The sequence below is a fragment of the Myotis daubentonii genome, chromosome 1 (assembly GCF_963259705.1).
Source record: "Myotis daubentonii chromosome 1, mMyoDau2.1, whole genome shotgun sequence".
Classification (NCBI taxonomy): Eukaryota; Metazoa; Chordata; class Mammalia; order Chiroptera; family Vespertilionidae; genus Myotis; species Myotis daubentonii.
In genome coordinates this window covers 23,691,312-23,717,643 of record NC_081840.1, presented here as the reverse complement: position 1 = coordinate 23,717,643, position 26,332 = coordinate 23,691,312, and the positions used below count along the sequence as shown (strand labels likewise).

Genomic DNA, 26,332 nt, shown 5'->3' with positions numbered 1-26,332 from the left:
AAATGGTTGGGGGCCGCTCGCCAGGGGAATGCGGAGGAAACCGAGCACACATTCAGAGCAGCACGCTGATGGGTGGCCTGTGTGGTGCAGAGAATCTGGGGAAAACTGCTGTCTCTCAGATTCATCCAGGGAAATGGGGGAAGAGGAAAAGGACGGCTTCTATGGACATTGAAGGCCTTTCTGCCCCACCCTCCCCAGTAGCCAAACTGAGGTTAATCACAAAGGGGGCACTGAGAGATGTCATGAAAAAGGTGTTTGTGAAGCTTCTGGAACCTTCCTTGTGAGAGGAGGCCCCAGAGGAGCCCAGATAGAGTTATTCCTTTCTCTGCAGTTTCAAATCCTTGGGTAGTCAGATGATCCTTTTTTTAAAAAAATATATTTTTATTGATTTCAGAGAGGAAGGGAGAGGGAGAAAGAGAAAGAAACATCAATGATGAGGGAGAATCATTGATCGGCTGCCTCCTGCATGCCCCCTACTAGGGATCGAGCCTGCAACCCAGGCATGTGCCCTTGACCGGATTCAAACCTGCAACCCTTCAGTCTGCAGGCCGACGCTCTATCCACTAAGCCAAGCCGGCTAGGGCCAGATGGTCCTTTTGAAGAACCCAATTCCATCTGCAAGGAGGGAAGGAAGAGAAAGGTTCAGAGGGGCTGGAGCGAGTGTGCTCACTAACAGACCCACAGGGAGAGGAGAGCAAGCGTCAGGATGAGATCTGTTAGGAAGTGTCTCCATCTGGAAGGAAGGAAGGAGGGAAGACACAGCTTCCTCGCCGAGCAAAGCCATCTGGCCTCAAGGTGAGGACTTGAGGAAGCAGGAGACACTGACCCCAGAGAGTGTGTGAGGAAATCCTAGGGGACAGAGAAAACTATGCAAGGGCCCATCTCCGAAGTCAACAAGAAGAGCTAAGGGCCTGCAGTGTACCTGAGGGGCCATCAGAGCCTTCCCCCACTGTGGCCATCACTGTGCACAGACGAAAGAGACAGAGAGAAGTATTCCCGACCCTTAGTGTGAGGAGAGCACCTACACACAGGAACAAATGCCTGGCCTTTGAGAGGAGATGTCAAGAAGATAAGCCAGCGCTGGAGGAGTGAGAAATAATGGCAACCTAATAAATACTTTAGAGAGAGCAACCGTGGCCAAGAAATGCTTTCCCAACAGCAACCCAATCAAAGTCACTCTCAGCCTCCTCCTGAGAGAAGACCATAGCTACACCTTGGCCACTCAGATGAGAGAAGGGACAAGAGGAGAGACATGGAAATGCAAACATTTTCCTTTCTGAAAGGCAAGGCTGACTGGCCCAAGGAAACCTCACCCCAAAGGGAAGACAGACTTTGGCACTGTAGCTTCTCAGGCCCTCCTGCCCTGCTTTCCCAGCTCTGTCCATACGACAACACTAGGTAAGAAAACACAAAAGTCTGGAACCCTGAAAGTTAGTAAGAATGAAAGGTTTTAGGGGGCGATCTCTGTCCCCCACAGTTCATATGTTGAAGCCAATACCTCAGGAAGTGATTATATTTGGAGGTAGGGCCAGTAAAGAGGTGATTCAAGAAGAAAAACTCAGCCCTAAACGGTTTGGCTCAATGGATAGAGCGTCAGCCTGCGGACTGAAGGGTCCCAGGTTCGATTCTGGTCAAGGGCATGTACCTTGGTTGAGGGCACATACCCAATAGGGAGTGTGCAGGAGGCAGCTGATCAATGTTTCTCTTTCATCGATGTTTCTCACTATCTATCCCTCTCCCTTCCTCTCTGTAAAAAAATCAATAAAATATATATTTTTTTAAAAAGTTGCTGAGGCCCTAGCTAGTTTGGCTCAGTGGATGAAGAATTAAAAAAGAAGAAGAAAAAAAAAGAAGAAAAGTTCAAATGAAACTGTTAGGAGGGCCCTAATCCAGTCTGACTGGTGTCTTTATACGCACAGGAAACATGGACACACAGAGACAGCAGGTGCACGTGCACAGAGCGACAGCCATGTGAGGCGGCAACAGGAAGGCAGCCTTCCACAAGCCAAGGAGAGAGGCCCCAGGAAAACCCGACCCTGCCAGCACACTGATCTGGGACTTCAGCCTCCAGAACCGTAAGAAAATAAATCTGTGTCCTTTACGCCACCCACCCTGTTGTACTTTGTTATGGCAGCCTGAGCACAATGACACAGAAGGCAATGTGACAAGGGAAGGGTGCGGTGGTGGTTAGGTAAAAACCCACACGAATCCAAAGAAAGGTCTTGGCCAAGGATTGTGTTAATTATTTCAAATATTTGGTGAAGGCAGCCAATCAACATCAATTGACTGAAATGTAGAGGAATCACTCTCAAATCCCAGAGTCTGAATATTTTTAAAGGTCTGTCTGATCCCTTTAATTACACTGAATTATTCACTTTAAGACCGCCTGTCAGCCAATCTTATGAAAAAAAAAAAATAGAAAACACATGGCACGTCCACAGTTATTGTTTATCTCATGATCTTAGAATGCCCACATGGTGAAGTAAGTCCTCAAGGTTCCATTATCTCATCCCATAAGGAATGCTGAAGAGGGAAGTCAAAAGGTGAATGCTAAGCCCTTTTTGACTTCCTAAATCATAACTGGATGTTGAGGAAAGAAATAATAAAAACGAAAAAACAAATCTTAGGGATCATTTGGGGTCTTTGAGCCCAACATCCCAAATATCAAGTGCACCCAGATCATGTTTGCTGATTGAGTGCTCCGGCAAAGAGCATGGAGGCTCCAGGGCAGCATTTCTAAGGCAGGAGAGCCCTATGCCAAAATTGTAGACCCTATAACAGGCAAGAGAATAAATCAAGAATCTTCTACATCTCCTGGTGGCCAAGGAGACATCTGGAGTTTCTGTATGAACTGACATAGCCAAGGGATATGCTCGGGTCAGTAGCTGTGAAGGGATCATCTGGAGCTGAGGAAAAGAGGAGCAGCTCTGGCATCTGACAATGGCCAGGTAAGGACATTTCCCTTCTGCCTGAACACTCACCTTCCTTCCTTAGACAGCAGAGCTTGCTGTGCCACCCCAGCCCAGTCACCCTCAGCCTCGGACTCAGCTGACCCCACAAGGGCAGCTGAGGCTGGCTTGAAAGAGCCAACCCACCACAGGAGATTGAGACCAACCAACGGTCATTACCAGAAGATGCCACAGGTAATTAAAGGAATGCTCCACGGCCCTGCCCACCCACTTCATAACTGCCCCAACCCAAAAGCTGGAAACTCACGTCTGTGGTTCTCATTTCTGTGGTTGGGTGGGGACCGGGTCTCCTGGTCTTGAGCTTCATCCCCCTCCTCGCTGGCCAGGTGAGTGTGAGCGTAGTGGTAGCTGAGTCCTGGTCGGTTCTTGTAGCGCTTGCCACAGACTGGAGAGGAAAGAGGAAAGAAAGGAAAAACACAATGTCAGCAACCTCTACAGCCACTGCCATCATTCTCCCAGGTAGTGACTCCCATCCATCCATTCCTGAGCTGGGGTTCCTTTAGAAAGTTTTTGCCACCCCCAATCCCTTACTTCCTGGACAGGACCAAAACCACTATAACAACAAGGGTCCATGTAAAGCAAAACCACGGAAGTAGAAGATGAAAGTTGTGTGAGAGCTCCATCATTTCCTAGCTGTAAGACCCTAGGCAAGTCACTTACCCTCTCTGTGCCTGCTTCTTCAGAGGAAAAATGGAATAATAGTACTTACAGGGTTGTTGGTGATGAGATAATCTCTATGCAATTAGAACATGGTATTGTGATGATTATTTTAACTTTGAAGGTTGGACTGAGAGTTTAACACCAATCCAACACCCCATGGCACAGATAGAGCAAGTGAGGCCCAGCAAGGCTAAGTGATCTGCCTGGGAACACACAGCCGGCCGTGGCAGAGCCACTAGAAGCCAGGTCCCTTGGATTCCTGTGATTTCTACATCTACATTCCTGTGGTTGACTATGCCTGAAGTAGAAAAGCTTGATCTGGATAACATTCTTGATGTATCACTCCGTGATTTCGAGTTCCACTCCCACCATGGAAACCATGAAGCCAAGGCATGTTTGGTAGATGTTGGGCAACCAAGAGCTTATGCCCTTGATGCCCTGGCAGCCTAATACCCCAAATCTCTAAAAACATGTCCTTGAAAGCACTACTTCTCAAATGAACATTCTGAGACAAGGGCAATAAGCAACATACATATGTCCAAGAAGAAAGGGGGGCGGTTCTATTGGTTAAATGCTCAGTACCTGAAAAGTCTGGCTAAATAACTTAAGACCAGATCACCACACCCCCAACCTCACCCAATGATATCTCAGTCCTTAGAGCAGTGGTTCTCAACCTTCCTAATGCCATGACCCTGAATATAGTTCCTCATGTTGTGGTGACCACTAACCATAAAATTATTTTTATTGCTACTTCATAACTGTAATTTTGCTACTGTTATGAATTGTAATGTGAATATCTATATGCAGGATGTATTTTCATTGTTACAAATTGAACATAATTAAAGCATAGTGATTAATCACAAAAACAATATGTAATTATATATGTGTTTTCTGATGGTCTTGGGCGACCCCAGGGAAAGGGTTGTTCGACCCCCAAAGTGGTCGCGACCCACAGGTTGAGAACCGCTGCCTTAGAGGCATGACACTGCTGGTAGCAGAAGCCTCAAGGTTCTTCTAAAAAAAATCCTATGCCAACCCTCGCATCAGGTCCCCACCTTTCCCCAGCAGAGCCAACCCCACCTGATATGTGGAAAGATCTGAAGTTGTGAGCTTTAAGAAACCCTTTTCACATGACTCTGTTATAGTAGTGAGTGTGAATATTTCATAAGGTAAAAGAGTACAGACTTCATCGTCAGATCTGGGTTCAAATGCTAGTTCCAGGGCCCAAGTTGACCGGCTCTGTGACCTCCATCGTATAGAGAAGATCTGTTTCCAGCCATCTTACCCAATTCCTTTATTATTTCCCATAGGGTTTCTTTTCTTACTAAATTCCCTTTAGTTTTTTTCAGGTATTACAACCATTAGCAAAAAAAAAAAAAAAATAGATGTCATCTCTTCTTTCTCTTATTTGTACAAACTACTTATCTTCTTAGCTTAATTAGTTTGTAAGAATCACTAACCTGACACTTAAAAATAGCAAGATTTTCCTATTTTAATGCCATTGGATTTAGTGTTTCACTTATTCGAATAAAATATGTGGCTAATTTTTAGTCTTTATCAAATTTAAGTAGTTTATCTTATTCCTGCTTTAGAGCTTTACTATAGAATTCTATTGACTGCCCTCTCAGCACCTACTAATATATGACCCTGGTTTGCTGACAGTGAATTATGTTGATTTTCTAATATTTCCTACTACTGAAGCATTCTTGGTTCAAGAATGCACTCCACTTGGTCAGAGTGTAGCATCCATTTGACACACTGCAGCACTCTGTTCACTAATATTGCATTTTGCACCTACGGTTATGTTGACTTGCGGAGTTTTGCTGAGAGAAATTAGACAAGACATATAATCTCTCTGTGCCTCCTTTCTGATCTGAAAATGATGACAGTATACTTACCATGAAGGATGGTTAAAGGAATTATAAGTCATATTTGTAAACTATCTGGCCTAGTACCCAGACCCCAATAGATGGCAGTGAGGGGTGAGAGGCGTCGGCTTGGTCTGCCATGCCCTTAGTTCCAAACGCTCCTGAAAGGGGGACTTGGACCCTTGCCTCACACTACTGAATGTGGCAATTGGTTTGACTTTCTTAGTAAGGTGAGAGTCTGAGATTCAAGCTGGTGACCTAGTGACTATACATTTAAGTCTTACAATTGGCTACTTACATTATCTCCCTCTCCCTGCTGTAAATATTGCAAAAAAAAAAAAATTAAATGGTACTACACATCTCAAGTCCATTTGCCTCAGGAAGTGGGACCTAAAGAGGTCCCTGGGGCATACTCTGGGCTTGCTTGTGGCTTTTTCTAGTTAACCTTTTAAATGTCATGAGGTCAATGAACAGCAAATTATGGGGTCATTAGATATAAATCCATTTCATCACCAAGTATACTGTTGGTAAGGAATAAATGTTGATTAAAATAAGAATGATAACATCAGTATTTACATGGGGAAACCTCGGCTGCCTGCAGATATCCCACTATAAACCCCTCAGCATTTAATTTCTGCCATTTTGTTATGTCAATTACCATTGTCTTCCTTAATCACAGAATTTCAGGATCTCAATACCATTGGTCTAATTATCTATCAAATCGTTTTATTCCCATGAATACTCTAGAAGGCTGCCCTGGGCCAAGTCCAGTGATGGAGATTCACTACCCATCCAAGTAGGCATTTCTTCTTTGGACTCCTTGAATTAGTTGTATCTGTACTAAAGCGCCTCTCTTTAAGGACAGTTTCACACCGATTTCATCTTGATATCAGTAACTCCACCTCATTGTAGCCATGCACGCATTAAACCTTCAAAACATATTCACTGAATAGTTGCTGAATGAACACAGAAACACTTTGTGGACGAGCCTGGAGTGGGGAGGAGGTAAGTGTGCAGAATCTGGTGTAACTATCCATATTAATCTCATACCAATAGTCCTTGAAACCTGCAAAACCAAAATGAAGCAAAAAGATTCCCATATCTGCATCCCAACACCACAGAGAGTAACTACTTTTAGAGCAAAGCCTTTTGCTAGAAGAGAGATTCTCAGAGTGGTCCCCAGACCAGCACCATCAGCATCACCTGGGAACTTGTAAGAAATACAAATTCTCGGGCTCCATCCCAGACTTACTGGCAAAGTCTTGGGGTGGAGCCTGGTGATCTGTGTTTTAACCGGCCCTCCAGGTGATGCATGCTAACATTTGAAAAACACTCTGCTAGAAGGTTGGTATATTTAGGCTTGACTCTGCCTGCCCTGCATGCACCTGCCCTTTTGAATGGATGGCAGTGGCAGGCGAGGACAGTGAGAGGCTGCCCTGAGACCTGTGGTCACTATTAGAAGAAAAGATCCAGGCAGCACAACAAGGTCCTGGAAGCCAGACCCCTTTCCCATGGTTCCTATACATAGGCTCTCCAGATGGAGTTTCATTTTCTCCTCACCCGCTTCTACCATCTCATTAAAAAAACAAAAACAAACAAACAAAAAACACTATTAACCATCTAACATGGGGGGCCAGGCATGTGGCACCAGAAATAAATAGTTAAATGAGCCCCACTCCCCTCCTTCAAGGGGCTCAAAGTCTAGCAGAGGAAGCCTACAAGCCAAGGAAGAAGGAAGGTGGGATAAATGCACCAGAGGGAAACATGCACCCTGCAAAGAGGGGCCAGCACCTGGGCCTGAGGGGGTGGGGTGGCTTCCCGGAGGAGGTGGGGTGAGCTGCGGCTTGAGAGATGAGCAGGATATCACCAGGCAGACAAAGCACAGCACCTGTTTTCAACTTGATTACCTTTTCTAGTCAAATCTCTCAGATTGCTTTCATCCGTTCATAGTATATCATCAAATGCGGCAAAGTCTTTAGTAACCTGGGGGGCACTGTGATTCATGGGAACACCATCTTCGTCACCCGATCCCGCCCTCGATGATCAGGAGGTTCCTGTTTCATCTGTGGATGTCTCTGCACTGTCTATCCTCCAATTTTCTGAAATGTTTTGATCAATTACAAGTCTTCTGAAAAATGCTCCTGCGACTGGTGACCGACAGATGTTACCCAGACACGCAAACAGCACAGACTTGGGCACCGGCTCGGCCATCTTCCTTCGCAAACACCGAGGACCCGCTGACCAAGTCAGAACTTTTCATCCGCACTGAGGGTCCCTATTTTAATTTTCTACATGTGAAACAATGAGGACTTCAGGATGGGAGAGGGTTTACAGATAGAGAATCTGGTAGAAAGCAGTTTAAACAGCAAGGAGATGCCTAGAAAGACTAACACAGTCTTCCTGGCCATGTGCTATCCAGCCCCCTCCGCCTCCCCGGCCCCATCCGCCTCCTCAGCCTCTTCCCATCTCCCTGCCTCATCCGAGGCCACATTTCACCTCCTTCTCAGCCCTCGCCTCCCACTCACTGGCCTTTCCATTTCTTGAATATTTTTCTTTCCACCAAAGAGCATTGGCACAAGCTTTTCCCCCTGCCTAAACTGTCTCCCACCCCAAGTTGCCTGGCTAATGCCTCCTTATCCTTCCGATCTTGGTTCAAATGTCCTTCCCCTGGGAAGTCTTTCCAATCAAAATTAGGATCCCAGTTTGTTACCTTCCCAGAACTAATCATGTACCAATATGTGCCCCTCCCACCGGCAGGAAGCATGACAGCCCGTGTGTTTGCACAGTGTCTGACAGTCCCAGGGACCACTCAGGGCCTGATTCATGGCCAGCACTCAATATCAGCTAAAGGAAGAAATAAAAACACCCATGGTTCTGACTTGGGCAACTTGGTAAGAGGATGCAGGAAGAGAATGAGTTCAGTCTGGGGCTGGCTTACATACCTGGAGCTTGGGAAAGATTTATGGATTTTGCAGTTAGCAGGGTGGTGAAACAGGTGATGGACATGGAGAGGAGAGATGATGGAGAAAGAGATGAAAGGTGCGGACACAGGATAGATCTCAGAAAACTGGTTTTTAAGAGTTGGGTAGAAAAAGAAAAACTGATGTCTAACAAGTTAAGAAAGACTCGCACAGCAGTCAGCAGCACAGAGGAGTAGGGCTTCCAGAGGACAGTAGCAATACCACCAATCCTGGCTAACTATCGAGCGAGTGCCATGTGCCAGGCCTGCTCCAGTCCTTCACTCACAGCAACCTCCCCCCATCCTACAGACGAGCGGACTCGGGCACACAGGCAGAGCCAGAACAGTGTCAGATGCCTAAGGGTCAAGAAAAATGGCGATTGCCAAGAGACCACTGGGTTTAGCAATTAGGTGAACTTCAGGCGCAGGGAACCTGCAACCTTGTGGAAGAGGAGGCGAGAATAGGGAGCTCCTGGGAAGGAGGAAGCAGTGACGGGCCCAACAGACTGTCCCTTCCAGCCTGGCTGTGGAAGGAAAGAGTGAGGCTGATGGCGGATGGGCCTGTGGGATCAGGGAGGCTGAGGGGGGCTTGTCCTTCACAGCAGCGATCGCCAACCTTTCGGACCTCACGGACCACCAGTGGTCTGCGGACCACCGGTAGGCGACCGCTGCTTTGCAGAGTAGCTCGTTGAGCAGGATCATGGGCTCAAGGGAGAGAGAAGGGGGAGGAGAGGGGATAAGAAAGTCAGGGTTAGAAGGGATTAGAGATAATGAAGCAAGATGCCTGACCCCAAAAGGAAGCTGCTGACCCAAGTCCCGGTCCTTGGAATGACTTCATCCTAGGGACAAGAGGTTTCTAAGATTTATTACGGTTGAACTGCATCCAGCTCAGACTGCAGCATTTAGATGAGAAGAAATGCCTTGGAAACCCTGATTGACTGGCTTGGAAGAGAAGGAAAATCAGCTTCTGTATTTCATCCCATCTCCCTACCACTCTGAACACTTATGGGCGTGTGACCTGCACATTCTGACAGGGTCCCGGGCTCAGAAGGGCCCCACGCTTGGTTTAATGCTTTCCTGTCACCATCTTGAAATTCTTACACTTCTAAACAAAGGGCCTCTCGTTTTCATCTTGCACTAGGCCCCACAAATTAGGTAGCTGGTTCTGGAAACCTGCCAGGGCCAGGGGTGGAGATCTGGGGCTGGTTATTCCAAACAGCCAGCTTGGTATCGTAATTGCTGCCACGATGAACCCTGGCAGGACCCAATCAGTCCTGGGTCAGGAGTAAAATTCCCCCTGGAGGTAACCTTGGAAATCTGGCCAGAGTGGTTAGCCGCACAGCAGTGGTCCTGTCAGCACCAGGGGCTGGTCTGGCCCTGCTCTGGGGTCGGCCCTGCCTCAGAGGGACAGGATCTACAGGGGGGAAGTAGGCAGGCTGGACCTGAACTGCCTGGGGATTCAGATCCCAGCTCTGCTGCTGACTGACTATGCGATCTTTGGGGAGTTGCTAAACCTCTCTGTGCTTCAGCATCCTCTCTGGGCAGATCATGACAGCACACCTACCTCACAGTTGTGGGGGCTACGTGAGAGGATACATGTAAACGGTGCCTGGCTCACAGTGCGTCTCAGCCATTGTCAGCTGTTGTTATCACCACTGCCATCAAAGTGGATCAGCAAAGGAAATAAACCCAAAAGGGGAGGAGGGTTTCCAGTTCTTTCTCCTCTGAAGTCTGGGGTGATGGAGTTGCAAGAAAAAGAGGATGGGGAGAGATACATTCTGAAAATAAAGTATTAGAACCATCTGCTCTCCTTTTATCATGTCAGCAATCTCACTCTGGAATTATCTGCCATGCAGAATCAGACTGCGCCCCAAGACTGCTGAAGCATTCAGACAGGGCTGCGCCCTCACCCTCCCACCAGTCTCCTTCCCCAGGGCAAACTCCTTTGCGTCACGCACCTCTGAAGCCATCACCCCGGGGACCAGTCAACCTGCCTGCGCACAACCCAAGGCCCTTCTCTTCACCTTGGCGAGCATGCTCCTGGGCTGTGTGTTCCTGGCATGAAGCGCATGGAGAGGAAGGGCTGTGACAGTAAGGAAGGTCCAGCTTGCCTTCCTCTCTCTCCTTCCCCCGGAGCGGATCCATCTGTCAAGCTGCAGAAATAGTGCTTGCCCACCTCCCCATGCAGAGCTGGATTCTCCAGGCAGGACCTCCCGTCTGGAGTTATGAATACCTTCAGTGTTGCCCCAGAATATTTACAGCATGCCACCCACTCCAACCCAACCCCACTCACTCCCTGTCTGGGAGAGGGGGAGGAGGGGGAGGAGGGGAGGAGGGGGGAGGGAAGAGGAGGAGGGAGAACCAGGGGCAGTTTGTGTGAACAAAGCCTGCTGCAGCAGACAGCAGAATCCTTCCTGCCGAGGAGAAGCGGCCGCCTTCCCCACTGATAACTTAATGACTCTGGCACATTTTCATCAGCCCAACTTGGAGCACGCAGTGGGTATCTGAGCCAGTGGTTTCCGAGAGACTGAAAGCAGCGACTGAAAGCAATTACGGGATGAGCGTCCGAGAGACAAAGCCTGGGCCTTGGGAGTCACAGGGCCGCATCTCATTTCCAGCTCTACCCTGTGACACTTACATACAACCCCAAGGAGGTCACTTCCCTCTCTCTGCAGCTCCTCTAAAACCCACCCAGCAATGCCCGTTCGCTGCCGATGCCTCCAAAGCACCACACTTACAGTCCGGCGCACAGTCTCACACTGAATCCCACAGCAGGGCACAGGGTGAGGATCAGCATCCCCTTTTACAGATGAGGACATGAGGCTGAGGGAATGGAAGCAACTCGATAAACGGCAGAGCCAGGATTGGAACTCGGGTCTGTGCGACTTCGAAGCACATGACTAAAGATGCACTTAGTCATTCTCCATTTGCCAAGCTCTGCCTGGAACTGATCTCTACACCCAGCTGTTGCCCTCTGCTTCTGGTGGAGTTTGGCCAGCAGGAAGCATCAGCAGGAGAGCGGCAGGTGAGAGGAGGGAAGCTGGGGGTCTGTGCCCTGCCCATCCCTGCCTGGCCAGCGTGCTGGTGCAAGGCCTACGGCCCCTCCGCAGCTCTAGCTCCCGGGAGCCACTTGTCCTTACGTTCCTTGGGACTCAGGATGGGGAAGGCACACTCCTTCCCTTGTCAGTCCCTTTGTCTTGCCCATCCCTCCACAATCATTCCATCAAATGCTCTTCCTGTCAGCCTGAGTGGAACCCTATATCCTTCTGGGGCTGACACAGATAAAACGAGAGGCCATTTTGGCAGGATAATCACACCCTACCAGACTGGTTCATAGACATCTGGGGCTCCCCAAACCTGCCAGACAATCCTGTCTTCTCTCTGCTCAACCATTTAAGGCAGTGGTTCTCAACCTGTGGGTCGCGACCCTTTTGGGGGTCGAACGACCCTTTCACAGGGGTTGCCTAAAACCATCGGAAAACACATATATAATTACATGTTGTTTTTGTGATTAATCACTATGCTTTAATTATGTTCAATTTGTAACAATGAAATTGGGGGTCACCACAACATGAGGAACTGTATTAAAGGGTCGCGGCATTAGGAAGTTTGAGAACCACTGATTTAGGGGATGGAGGACTGCCTACCACCAACCCCCAAGTGGGGAGGAGCCCCAAGTGATAAAGCCTTGGCATGGCTCAGCTGAGGACAAAACCCAGGGGATACTACAAAAGGCCTCCCGCTCTGACTTGTGTGCTCAGGGTGGTGTTAATCCCTATGACTTGTTATTTTTTGTAAAGATTTTTTTGTTAACCATGTTTTTATTTATTTTTACAGAGAGAGGAAGGGAGAGGGAAGAGATAGAAACATCAATTGGCCTCCTGCACACCTGCCCACAAGCCGGGCATGTGCCCTGACCAGGAATTGAACTGGGGACTTCTTGGTGCATGGGTCGACCCACAACCACTGAGCCACACCAGCTGGGCAATCCCTATCACTTTTAAATGTCCCAGCATTTCTCAAGAGCCAATGAGGGCTCCACAAGTTTAAGAGATTGGTCCCGTTCCTACCACAGGTAGGCACCAAGAAGCTCCTCCTGGGCAAGTCCAGGTGAGCTCCCCCGCCCCCACCCTTGCGAGCCGAGAGGCAGCAGCGTGGGTGGCCCTCTGCAGACCTGGGGTCTGGCCCTGGCTCTGACATCAACACTTGTGGACAAATCCCATCCTTTCTTGGTTGCCACATCTGTAAAGCATGGCAGCTGGATCAGAGGATCTCCGTCTTCCATTCTGGCATTTCACAACTTTATTTCTCTGGGTCCTCAGAGGCCTGTGTGCCTCCTAAAGCAATTATTCCCTCAACTGTGACAGGAAAACAGTGTAGGCTCCCAGCCATAGCAGCCATTCAGGTGCTGCCTACACCCCTCGCCCCAGGTCCACAGCTGCCCTCCTGTGCTTATCTAGTTCTTCTTCAGAGCCACCTGATGCTTATTTTAAACTGAATTCTTCTAGACAGAAATACATTGGCTAGCGCAGGGGCGGAGTGTAACACCCCAACTTTTCAAAGCCACATTCCCTGACCCTGGCTCTGCAGGATCCGGAAGTCCTATGTCTCCATTAAGGGAGGGCATTCTGCTTATTTTAGGAATTTACTGTATGTGAATGTGACCCTGGCTTTAAAAAACAACAACAAACAAAAACTTGCAAGAACAGAAATAAGCAACAAACCTTTCATTTCAAAATACCTTATAACCTGATTCTGGGTCCCAGGCAGAGAAATGTGGAAACTCCCAAAACCAAAGCATTAGATGTGTTGGTGGGACTCTCTCCTGCCCTGCTGGGAAGCAGCAACAGACTTCTGGTGAACCTGGGGCCAGCTTTCCTGGGTCAGCTAATAGGCTGTGTGACTTAATTTTTCCAATCTCAGTTTCCTTGTTTGTAAAATGGGGATCATAATAGTTCATGCTTATCTAAATGTTGTAAGAACTGGGTGAGTCCATTCTCATAACGTGCTTACCAGAGTGCCTAGCACACAACACATATTCAATAAGCCTTTTTTGTTTATTTAATCATCACCCATGGATATTTTTCCATTGGTTTCTAGAGAGAGTGGAAGGGAAGGAAAAGGAGGAGGGAGGAAGGGAGAGAGAGAGGGAGAGAGAAAGAGAGGGAGAGAGAGAGACATACATTGATGTGAGAGAGACACATCATTTGGCTGCCTCCCACACGAACCTGACCCCTGACCCGGGCCAGGGATCAAGCCTGTAACAGAAGCACTTGCCCTTGACCAGGAATCAAACCTGAGACTCTAACCACTTAGCAAAATAGGCTGAGGCCATTAAAGCTATTTTTTAAAAAAAATATTTTTATTGACTTCAGAGAGGAAGGGAGAGGAAGAGAGCTAGAAACATCAATGATGAGAGAGAATCATTGATCAGCTGCCTCCTGTACAACCCGTACTGGGGATCAAGCCCACAACTGGGCATGTGCCCTGACTGGGAATCGAACTGTGACCTTTTGGTTCATAAGTCAACGCTCAACCACTGAGCCACACCAGCTAGGCCCAGTAAAGCTATTTTTGATAATTTAAATTTATCAAATTGCTTCCCTGGTCCCAACAATTCCAGCAGCCAATGCACAGAACAGAACTAGGAGCCCAACTTAGGTACAAAATAAGTACCCTTTCTTAATTTAGTATAAAGAAAATAAATTCTTATTGAGCATGTGAACCAAGAAGTGGGCTGTTTTTACACGCAATCTCATTAGCCCTCCTGAAAACCTTCTAAGGTCAATCTTATTTTCCGCACTTGACAGAAAAAGAAACCGAGGCTCAGAGAGGTTTTGGGATTTGCGCAAGGTCATGACTAGGAAGTGACATAGCAAAGATTCAAACCCTGGGCTTGTGACTGGAGAACCATCTTCTTCTGACCACCATCCCTTCCTTGTAGGGACAGTGTCTTTGATTCCTACTCTAGTGAGTTCTACATGAGCATGCGCTTAATTAGCTCCAAGGGTAAAGTATAAATTCTCTCTTAATATTACAATAAAAACACTTTAAATAAATGTAATTGTCAATATTTGGGGGGAAGGTAAATGGAGAAAGGTAAAAAGTCAGACCAGTTGCCCTAAGGTGTGGCAGCCCTGAAACCTTTGGGACTGGCCAGCAGGCTCTCTCCCAGGCTCTTTGGGTGTGTGCCTGGCATAGCTGCTGCCTCCATACGGAGCTGGCGTTATCTGTGAGCCCCAAGCTCTCTGGTGTGTCTCACTGGCCCTTCCCTGAGGCAGGCCCGCATCCACCTACAACAATGGTATAAGCGCTTCACTTTCTTTGGGGAAACAAACGTCCATTAATACCTGTTAGACATTCCTGGATGTCCTGCACGTTCCCACAAACTCCTATGTCAAAATTTTGTCACTCCCCCAGGGACCTGCTTGGCACCCTAGAGAAGCACCCTGACACACCAGCCAGTAGCCCCGGACCACTCCCTCCCCTGGCGTCCTGCAGCGCTCACTGTCCACTCAGTGAAACGCTGCCTGGCAGTGTGTCACCTCCCGGGCGATATCAGCCTTATCTTTCCAACTACATCAGAGTCCGAGAAAACAAGGAAAAGGAAAAGACGAAAGAAACATTCATGAAGCACAAGCCACGTGCGGGCATCTTTATATACTCATTATTACACGTAGTTTCCCCAACCAGGTACCACCCCCACTCCACTGCTAAAGAAACGGAGACTCCAGGCCCAAGTGATTTTCTTTAAAATCCCAGATGACAAGCAGAACAGCCACAATTGGCCCTCAGCCTTCTCACTCCAAAGCCAGTGCCCACTGTCTTTCACCCAGCTCGCTTTAACCTGGGCGGCAATGGCCTGCGCCTGCTTCCCTCCAGCCCCACCGTGATTTCAAATGAGAGCAATCAGAGGCTGTGCACCAGGCTCTTTGACCTTGCGATTCTGCTTCTAGGAAATAATCGAAGCATTAGGCAAGAATCTAGCTGCAGTATCGTTTGCAATGGTGAACAAGTCTGAAGCTGCCTAAGCATCCACAAGTGGAACACTGGGCCAACGGTGGCATTCAGTACGTAGGCACTGGATAGCCCGAAAATGTCATCATAAAAATAACTTTATCGACATGGAAAGATGTTCTTCATGTATTTTTAATGGGGGGTGGGGAGGAGGGGAGAGATTAAAATGGTATGTGTCATATATATTGTGTGTGTGTGTTATGTGTAGACTAAAATAGTATACAACAAAACAAAATGTAAGTTATCTCTGAGGAGTAAGATTATGGGTGATTTTTATTTTTCCCTTTATGCTTATCTATAATTTCTGATTTTTCTGCAGTGAACATATACTATTTCTATGAAAATTTTTTAAATAAAAAGAACCTCTACAACTGTTAATATCTACCCTCTTCTTGGTCATCCACATCTTAATAGGAATTATTTGCCACAAAGTTCCCATCAAGTAACAGCTGGCTGAGAACAAGGTTCTAACTGGATGAGACAATAATTCGAGAGGATGTGAGTTACAGCCCAGAAGAGGCGAACCTGGGTTTGGTGGCCAATGGGCAAGATTCCTGGGAACGCTAGAGGGTGGGGCCAGTGGGAGGGGGAAGGCAGGCAGTGGGAGCAAAGGAAAAAGAGAAATGAGGACATCAAAGAGCAACACCAGCCCCTCCCCGGCCCTGCCTCTGGCCAGCCCTGCCCTGACACTCTGCAACCTGTGTCCATGACATGCTGGCATTTAAATATTTAAACAGACCCAGCTTCACTATAACAAACGCACTCAATCTCCAGGGATCAATCCCATGCCACAGGCCCTGCTCCACAAATCAAGTTTCTGGGGCACAGAGCCTTTCCCACCCACCCCCCAACCCCCACGCAAGGACCTGCAAGATAATAGCTGTGACAACTGAGTGATGAGCCCGGCTTCCCTTCAGTGACAAGGGCAGCCAGCCTGAAGGCCGTAGTTATTGGCTTTTCCACTGCAGCTTGAAGCTAAAAGCGCATGAGTCTTAGAGAATGTGGAGCCTAATGCCCTCAAAAAAATCTTAATAAGACTGCAATAGTCATCTGAGTCTCCCTGTGCGCTCAGGTATGGGGAAACTGAGAGGAATTTTAAGGAGGCTGCAGTCAAGCAGATTTTCTGGGACTGCCTCGGGTGCGAGCTGTGCCTGCCCCACGCACAGCCCTCCCAGCCCGCAGCTCCTCCGCGCCTGCGCCAGGCAGAGATGCCGTGATATCCCACAGTCTGACACCGTGCCTCCTGGGTGAGGAGCCTCATTGTTAAGCCACTGCCTGGGAAGAAAGGAGCCCACCGTGGAGGGAAGGAGTGTTGATCGGGAAGGTCAAAGACTCAAGAAAGGAACCTGCCTCACTGGCAAGTGAGGAAAGTGGTGCCATGGCCATTGAGGGTGGAACCAGGGCCAGACCCTGACTTCTTGGCTTTCTGCCCCATAACCTTCCTCCCTCCCTAAGCCAAGAAGAGCAGGAAGGGACCCGGGCCCTATTCTGCCGCTGCCCCCAACTGGACACGGTTACTGCACGGGGTTTCTAGAAGGGAGGGACTCCTGCAGAGGTCTCTGTTTCCGTCACAGGCCACACCCAGTCGGAAATGCATGTCTGTGGGGTAAGGATGGGGGAGAAGCAGGTTCTTCCTGATGCGGAGGCTGAGTGGACAGGACTCACGCCTGACGTGTGAAGACAGGCCATGACTCAGAGAGAAGTCACGCTCCCAGCCTTTTGTCATTAATCTACCTAATGCCTCAGTTTTGGGGGTGGGGGGGGGGAGAATTTAAAAGGCTCAGAACTCTATAATCCATTCCATTCCACTGCCATTGTAATTACTGCCTGACTCCCGCTCGCCAATCTGACACCAAGAAGCCACCTGCCAACAGTGAGGCAGGCCTCACCGCATGAAGCAGGCGGCAGGGAGAACCAAGCCCCAGGCAGGAGGACGCGTTCCATCCGCAGCGTGTGCGAGGTGTCCTGGGCCTGTCAGCTCCAGGCCTGGAGAGACCAGCATTCTCATTCCAGCTTTAGCATCCACCAGCTGCGCGGCCTTGGACAAATCCCGTCACCTCTCTGAGCCTCAGTTTCTTTCACAGAAAAGTGAGGTCCCTGCCTTTTGAGGTTAGTGTGAGGCTTTACAGACACCATGTATGTGAAAGGCTTAGCCCAGTGCTCCGCACGCTGTGAGCACCGTCAGCAGGAGGCATCGCCGTGATCAGAAAAAAACTGGGAACAAAAGACTAAGAGCTGGAGAGGATGTGGAGAAACTGGAAACCGTGCACAGTCAGTGAGCATGCAAAACGGTGAGGCTGCTGTGGGAAGCAGTACGGAGGCTCCTCAAAAAATTAAAAATAGAACCACAATTAGATCCAGCAATCCCACTTCTGAGTATTTATTCAAAAGAACTGAAATCGGGGTCTCAGAGAGGTATTAGCACTCCTACGTTCACTGCAGCTCTATGCACAAGAGCCAGATGTGGAAACAACCTAGATGTCCAACAGATGAATAGAAAGAAAGGAAATGAGGGAGGGATGTACATACAATGGAACTCTATTTGTCCTTTAAAAAGGGGAAATTCTTCAATGTGCGACAACATGGATGAACCCTGAGGACATGGTACTAAGGAACTATCCAATCACAGAAAAAAACTAATACTGCCTGGTTCCACAGTGATGAAGTATCTTAAAAAGTCAAATTCATAGCAATAAAGAGTGGAACGGGCATCAAGTCTTCATCAAGCAAGATGAATACGCTCTAGAGATCTGCTATCCAGCACTGCACCTGTAGTCAACAATACATACTGTACACTCAGAAATTTGTTAAAAGGGTAGGTCTCGTGTTAAATGTTCTTTAAATTAAACATTTAAATGTAAAATGTTCCATATTAACATTAATTTTTAAGGGGTGGAAAAAAACGTCACAAACCATTTCCACTGTGCCCAGCAAAGGAGAAAATGTCTGTTTTGCTCGTCCCCAAATGGCTAAAGCTTAGCGACAAAATGTTCTTCCTCTCCCTGAATCTCACCCCATTACTACCACCTTCTCTCTTATGATGCACCTTGAACAAAGAAAATGGAAACGCAAGTCTCTCATCAGGAGTCTGCCCCAGTGATGCTAACAGAAAATGCAAGGTCAGGCGCGTTAGGAACAGAAGAGGCAAACTCTCGAAATGATTTTTTTAAAACATCCCAGTAGCCCAAACCCAAGGATTCCTTTTGTATGTCTATCTCCAGTTATCATACCACATATAAAAGGGGGCTAATGATACTATTAGGATTTAAAGCTATTAAGTTAATTAATGTCAAGTGCTGGATTGCTGAGTTAGATATGGGACTGCTGAGTTTTATATCAACGCTGAACGAACTGGAAAGATTCTAAAGAGACCAACTAAAACAGTGATGCAAGCCAGTGGCACTCTGCCTGGAGAATTCCTGGAGACTACAGAACTTCCAGATGCAAAAAGCGGGGAATAAAAAAGGGCTGAGCAGTCGGCCAGAAACCTCCGAATTCAGATGAAATAGACCAGTCATTCTGAATAGTCAGTATTCCTAAGTTTCCCCTCAGAGGCCCTCAAAAGATGCTGGGTCCTGAGCCTGCTCCCAGGGGTTCTGATGCAAGTGGTCTGGTGTGAGGCCTGGAATCTACGTTATAATAAACATCTGGTGATCTCTGGGCTGATGGTCCAAATCCACACTTTGACAAACATGACCGCCTTTCCCACAAAGTTCTATTCAGTGGCTTTGCTTGTGGGTAATGAACACTTCTCCTTCAGCACGAGACTGAAAGGGAAGAAGTGGAACTTCAATCTTTAAGCTCGGTAAACGCTCAGGATAATTAATAGAGACTGGTTACTTGCTGGAAAATGAAGTATTCATCTACACACACACCATGGGTTGGGTAAAAAATAAATTATGTTTAGATGATTTAATGTTTCTCTGAGATGAAATAAATTCAATGGCTGAGTGAAAGGCAATAGGCAAACTATCTATCACCTGAAGTTAACGGCTAAGCTAATATTTCAACCACCTATCTTGAAAGGGAAGCTTGGGCCAAGAACATAACAGGACAACTATATTTAGAAATATAGCCCAGGAAGGGTTAAATAAAATCACATCTGAAAAAATGGCTATTGCTACTCCACATAAACCCGGAAGGAGGTGATGGGGTCCAAGGTGGCCTAATATTTTCAAAAATAACTTGAAAGATGGAGTGGGGATTATGCAAATCAAACCACAGATGATGCAAAAATGGCAGCAATCAAGAATCTGCGGAGAATAAAATTTAACTATTGGGCAATGTCTTTAAAATTGCCTTTATTGAATCCTATATGTTGAAGCCACATATTATTATATGTCTTTACTGAGACTCAATAGGGCCAAATGCAAAGTGATTTATGGACCAAGAAATGATCAAATGCATAAGTAGAAAAGCGCGCACACACAGAGAGGCATTAGCGACTTCTGACCGTGTGGGAGTCACCGGCACACAGTGCAATGGGCGGTCAGGTATTTCTACGCGCTACAGATGTGGGTGGCGTTAAGAAGTGATGTGTAAAATAAACAAGGAAACCTGTCTGTTACTCTTTCAGCCAAACAGCCTTGGCGCTACTTCCCCTGGGAGTGCTGGAAGGGAATTGAGCGAAGGCTGTCACGGAGCTTACGGGACGTACCCCAGGTAAAGGGAAAATACAAGGAGAGGTTAAGAGCGCCTCCAGAACAAAATGCTCAACGTACCTATTTGATGGGGAAAGATGCACAAAAGATAAGGGAGCCTCTAGAAGGGAAACATTTCAGTTCCTATTAAGGAGAAACAATCATGCCAAGCGCTATTAGAAGCATGGAAGAAAGGTCAGCTTATGGTAACACCATCCCTGGGGAATTCAAGGAGGTGACCAGACACCTCTTTACTTAGGATGCATTAGAGATTATTAAAAGCATTCCTTGCTGAGTACTGGGGTGCAGAGTGGGCCTCATGACCTCTCCAAAGGTCATTTCTATCCCAAAGGATCACATGTCTGAAGGGCACCAGATAAAAATAAAGTCTATTAATCACTGAGCTGCCACACAATTTCCTAAGAGAGCCAGAAAGAGAAGGGCAATCCAGGGTGGACCTTAGTCCCCTGACAGAGGAAAGGGAGGCAGTGCCTGTGCAGGCAGAGCCAAGAAGTCCGACAGGGAGACTTCCAGAAAGCCCACATCAGGCCCGTAATCAGGCCTCCAAGTTCCACAGCATAAACAGAAGGAGGAAAAGACCCGGTGGGGAGGGAACAGGAAAAGCAAATGGCACTGAGAGCCCTACACAAAGCCACCGGAGCTGGGGGAGAGGGTGTGATGCAAGCACTTTGTGCAGAGAGAGGGGGCCGGGCAAGAGAGGGACACCACAAGGGCGCTTTGTGGAGGCAGATGACAAAGGAGTGAGGAGAGGGGCTGAGAGTAGGCGAAGGACACATGGTGTGTCTGGGAATATAGGGGCCTATCATTGGCTGAGAACCCGATGAAAGATGTAGTGATCGAGCAAAAAGTAATTCCACCATCTATGGCAGCACAAAAATCACGTAATAAAAATAAAGTTTTTAAAAGAGGAAGCATGAGGCAAAGCCCCAGTTCCAAAGCAGCTGCTAGCACTCTCGTTGGCAACTGGCTGGCAGTCGGAAAGTCCGTTCTGGGGGGGCCTGAGGACCTTCCCAGGGCCAGGTTGGGCTTTGATGAACCCCATTTAGGAGGCAAGACCCAGACCAAAGCAGGCACCTCCTGGTATGGCAAGAAGGATCAGGCCCCAGGCCCCAGGCCCTGCTCTCCCCTCATCCTAAAATGGAGTTGCTTTGGGATAGAGATGTTACCTGCAGTTGTGTCACGAAAGTCATCTGCACGGTGTGTTAAGAAGCCAAGTGGATTAACCGAAGAACTTAAAAACTAGTGCATATATGTGTAACCCATGGACACAGACCATAGTGTGGTGCAGGCCTGGGGGTGGGGTGGGGCGGACCTGAGGTGGAGCCGAGGGGCGGGGGGGGAGGGGGGGTCATCTGTAATACTTTCAACAATAAAGATAAATTTTTAAAAAAATAAGCTGAGTAAGGGTCATGGAGTTGGTCTTCTAGCAAAATGTTCTCCAACCAGCTGTCGCCTCACTGGCCACAGAACAACTTCTTGAAATCAAGAGTCCAGTGAAGAAGGAGGGAAATGGCACCACCTCCAAAGTACCCGCTAAGCCCCATCTTCCCAGTTCTCCCCCTGCTCTCACAGAGACTGCAAACGCCGGAGAGATGGGCGAGACGCCGGGAGGGACCGCTGCACCAGGGCCCTGCCTCAGCCATTTGCTGCCATCCTCACCGCAGCTCGCTGCGCCCTGTGGCAGAGCTCACATCCTCAGAGAGGGGAGAAGATGGAAGGGAAGATGGTCAGGGGGTGCGGCTTTGAGTGCTGCCCTCGCCATGGAGTGAGCAGATGGCGCTCGATACAGTGAGAAGACAACTAGGGCAGGGATTTTAAACCCACCACCCAATGCTCTGGCAGGTGAGAAAGACAAAAGCTCTCCAGCTGACAGCAAAGCCTATACCTCTGACACCAGTCCCTGGTCCACCCACCACCACTGCTCCCGGCACTCTCTCGCTCGGTCCCCCCCAGCTCTGCCTGCAGACCCCACACCCAGGAGCCAGGCAGCCGCTTGTCCAAAAGATGTTTCTGAATCAGGCAAGAAAGGCTGGAGATGGATCAAGGGCCATTTATTAACTAAGTGATGAGCAGAGAAAGAGTCATAATTTGCCCTATGTAGGACGGGAGGAAGAGGAAAAGGAAATTAAAGGGAAACAAATGACAAACCACAGGAACCAAGGACTTTTGTTGAGGATTCTGAGTTATGCTTTTGTTTGTAATTCTCTGAAGTCGAGAAAGAAATAGGGATCTGAAGGAGACAGAGTGAGAGAGACAGAGAAAAGCTACAAAGAAGGTACTGCCAGAGGGAGGAGCACAGCACCCAAGGCCTCCCACTGGCTCTCCTCATGCAGAAACATGAGGGCAGAGAGGAGGTGGGGACTGAGGGGAGGTGCAGGCCCCAGAGGAGGAGCCAGCAAGCCTGGGCCGGGGGCTGACAGGCAGGGAAGCACAGGAATGGTGGGGACAGGGGTAAGGGCAGGGGCAGGCGAAGGAAGGCGGTGTCGCCTGTACTTACTGTCACAGACGTAAGGTTTGTCGTGGTCTTCCTGAGAGGCGGGGTCATGCCTCCTCCTGCCACCGGCAGAGCCACGGGCCTGGGGAGACATGGGATATCACGATGCTTGTTACTCTGGTCATCACCACAGGCCCTGAGCGCGTACTGTGAGGCCCCGAGTGCCTCCGCTGCACCTCCTCATTCCCTTTCACCACATCTGTGCCCTTGCCAACCCCCTTTCACAGGCCAGGAAACGAAGACCCAGAGAAGTGAGGTAACTTACCCCAAATCGCTCAGCTACTCACAAATCCCAGAGGGAGACACCACTATGGGCTCCACTTAACAGATCAGGAGACTGAGGCAACTGGAGAGGGTAGGCAGCTTGTGTAAGGTCACTAAGCTACTGAGTGCAGAGCCAGGACATTAACTCAGGACAGTCCCGCTGCAAAGCCTCTACTGACCACGTGTCCTGACTCTCCTGTTGCTAGTAGGACCTCTTCCTCCAACTCCTTAGCCTTGCAGCTCTGTTGCTACCAAATGGAGATGCCAACTGGCTCCCCTCAGCTGACCAGATGACGGGCGTGTTGGAGCAAGTAGCATAATTACAGTTATCAGGCCAGACCCCTTTGTTCACACTCCCCCACTCAAGTCTCTCAAGAGCCAACCAGGCCTGGCATCAGGGCACAGGGCATGAGCCCAGCTCAGCCAACTCCAGAGGGGTGGGCTTCAGCCAGGGCCCCCCTGTGCCGTCTGCCGTGCGCCTCCGGCCAGTGACAGAAACCTTAGCTGCTCACGGCCTCCTGAAGCTGGACCGCTGACACCAGCACCCGTGTGCACCTCCAGAAAGAGTCGGCATAGCCTGGGCAGGGGTGGGATGAGCCCTACCTCGAGGCTAGAAGAGACCAGCTAGAGAGGGAGCGGGCGGCTCTGCGGCCCCGGGACAGTAGCTGCAAGAATGCAGCAAGGTTTATTTTTAAAACTTGAGAAGTCCCACACTGGTCACGTGTGTAGCACCCTAGCCTCCGCAGGGTCATTCTCTGGTAATGAGTAGCAGTACACTCCCAACCAGGCAAGGGCCTGCCGGGTCTTTGGGGACAGAGAGAAAGGCACAGCAGATGAGAAGTAAAATGGGAGCAACCTGGGATGCAGGGAAGATGGGGCAGTCCCAGGGGCCTGGCCCTGAGGACTTCAGGGTCAAAAGGCCTGAGATGGTTGCTTGTGTATGCATGCTCACTCTCTCTTTCTCCCCCCACCTCATCTCTCTCTCTCTCTCTCTCTCTCTCTCTCTCTCTCTCTCTCTCTCACACACACACACACACACACACACACACACACACACACACTTCACAATCAACACCACCTGGCAAGCAAATTACAAAATCCCAGCCCCCTCCTCCCTCCCTTCCACTGCTCTTTCCCTCCCTTTGCCTCCCAGCCCCTCACCCCCATACACATGACAGCCAGCAGCCCCCTCCCCTCGCCCTCATTACTCAGTTGACCCAAAGAGGGAGCTGTGAGGTGCACTGGCAGTCACCCTGAGGCACTGACAGGCTTCCCAGCCTGCCCATGACACGGAGAGTGGTCACCCTCAGCCGTCCTTGCCCACCCCCACCCCACCCCACCCCCACCCCCACACACACACCCTCAGTGAAGCCAGGGACAGCTTGACGTGTGCAGCCCGCAGCCGTCACAGTCGCCTGGGAGTCGGTGAAAGCAAGTCAGGCAGAATGACGAGGCAGCAGCAGTCCCAAGGAAGGGGCTCTTAGGGACTAAAAATACCAGCAGGGACAGGGGGCACTTTGCGGAACTGGAGGCTCAGAGGGGAAGGGGAGGGCCCGGCTGAGAGCCCAGGTTTCATTTCACTCTGCAGGGCTGACCAGCCAGGTGACTACAGGCTCCCACACTCTCCCTGCACCTCAGTTTCCTCAACTGCAAAGGGGGGGGGGGGGGTCATAGCTATAGAACACTGAGGGCACATGCCAGGGATTCTTCCTGGCAGTAGCTCTCTAGTCTCCCAGAATCGCTCAAGCTTGGAAACTCAGAATCCTACTCATCTTATTCAAATGCCACCTCCTCAAAGAAGCCCTCCCTGATCAACTTTTTTTAAAATATATTTTTATTGATTTGAGAGAGAAATAGAAACATCAATGAGAGAATCATGGATTGGCTGCCTCCTGCACACCCACATTGGGGGTCGAGCCCACAACCCAGGCATGTGTCCTGACCAGGAATCGAACCTTGACCCCCTGGTTCATAGGTCAATGCTCAACCACTGAGCTACGCCAGCTGGGCTCCCTGATCAACTTCTGTCCACTCGTACCCTCTCCATTGTTCTCTTTCCCCATCTTGCTTTCGGTTTTATCCCACACTTAACATTGTCTGACATCCTATCACACACATGTTGGTGTACTTGATTTTCTTGTCACCCCCATATGAGGGTGGAGCACATGTCTAGTTTGGCTACAACTGTCCTTGGAACCTGGCATGGGGCCAGCCATTCAAGAAGCACTTAATAAACACTTGCTGAAGAAATGAATCAATCAATCCGTGGGTGGGTCAGTATGTCCATCATCTTTGGTTCTTCTCTTTTATCCTCTTTATCCATGTGCTATTGTTCCTTCCTTCAAAGGTCATCTTAGGCTTTGCATTTCCCAACTAGTCCACATTTTAATCCAGGAGCTCATCAACTGACCTCCGCACTGCTCAAAGAACCCACAAGCTGGGGTTCTACCTCTGCATTGCCCTACCCAATCCATCCTGTATGACTCCTAGACCAATTAGACAAAAGGAGTGAAGGGCCTGGCCGGTGTTGCTCAGTGGTTGAGCATCGATCCATGAACCAGGAGGTCATGGTTCAATTCCCTATCAGGGCACATGTCCGGCTTTGAGGCTCAATAGCCAATAGGGGGCATGCAGGAAGCAGCAGATCAGTGATTCTCTCTCATCATTGATGTTTCTATCCCTCTTTCCCTCTCCCTTCTTCTCTCTGAAATCAATAAAAACATTTAAAAAAAAAAAAAGGGGAGTGAAGGCAGGAACCCATGGCCATTCATTCAATGCCATCTAAAACCCACTGGCATCCAATGGTGACTTAATGTCAATGCCCCTAGGTTCACCTCAAGCTCACGCCTTTATTTTTAATGATGCCTGTCTTGGACCTGCCTCTCTGCCCATCCCCATCTGATGCATGCTTTAGCCCTGCTAACATTCCACTCCTCCAAGAATCTTCTTCTCGCCACATTGATGAGTAAAAAAACATCAGCTTTAATGTCAGACACAGGTTTAAATACCAGCCATGTGTCTTTGGACAAGTTACTTCTCTAAGTTTTACCTTTCTTAACTGTAAAATGGGCATAGCAACATCTCTACTGCAGGGTTGCTGAAAAAGAACTAAGGGTGTGTGAAACCACAGAGGATAGTGCTACGTCTACAGGAAGTGCTCAACAAATTATTTCCCCTCGCTGCCCAAGTTGATCTCTCTCTTTCCTCTGAACTCTCACTGCATTTGGTTAGTGCACAGTCAAAAGCCTGTGCTTTCTAATTGTATCATGGCTGTTGCTATTTTCTCCTCAATTTAATTCCAACATCCTTGAGAGCAAAGATGCATTTCATACTTTATTATGCATCCCCAACGCTTAGCACTATGGCATCTGAAGCGCTTTCACATATACCACTTCATTTAATTCCTACAATAACCTATGAATTAGAGCAAATACTATTAT

At 48.7% G+C, this 26,332-nt stretch overlaps 1 protein-coding gene across 3 annotated transcripts in view; it reads right to left on the bottom strand.

The window, feature by feature from the left end:
* Window positions 1-26,332, bottom strand: part of DPF3 (double PHD fingers 3) — a 274,154-nt gene that overhangs the window by 71,869 nt on the left and 175,953 nt on the right. For all 3 annotated transcript variants that reach the window (XR_009452415.1, XR_009452412.1, XM_059691834.1), the window contains exons 6-7: window positions 22,632-22,710; window positions 3,217-3,354 (exon numbers count right to left, since the gene is read on the bottom strand). Coding sequence is in view for 1 of the 3 variants with exons in the window: in XM_059691834.1 (XP_059547817.1) it covers window positions 3,217-3,354; window positions 22,632-22,710 (217 nt within the window). In the remaining 2 variants the exon portion in view is untranslated. The remainder of the gene's footprint in view (window positions 1-3,216; window positions 3,355-22,631; window positions 22,711-26,332) is intronic.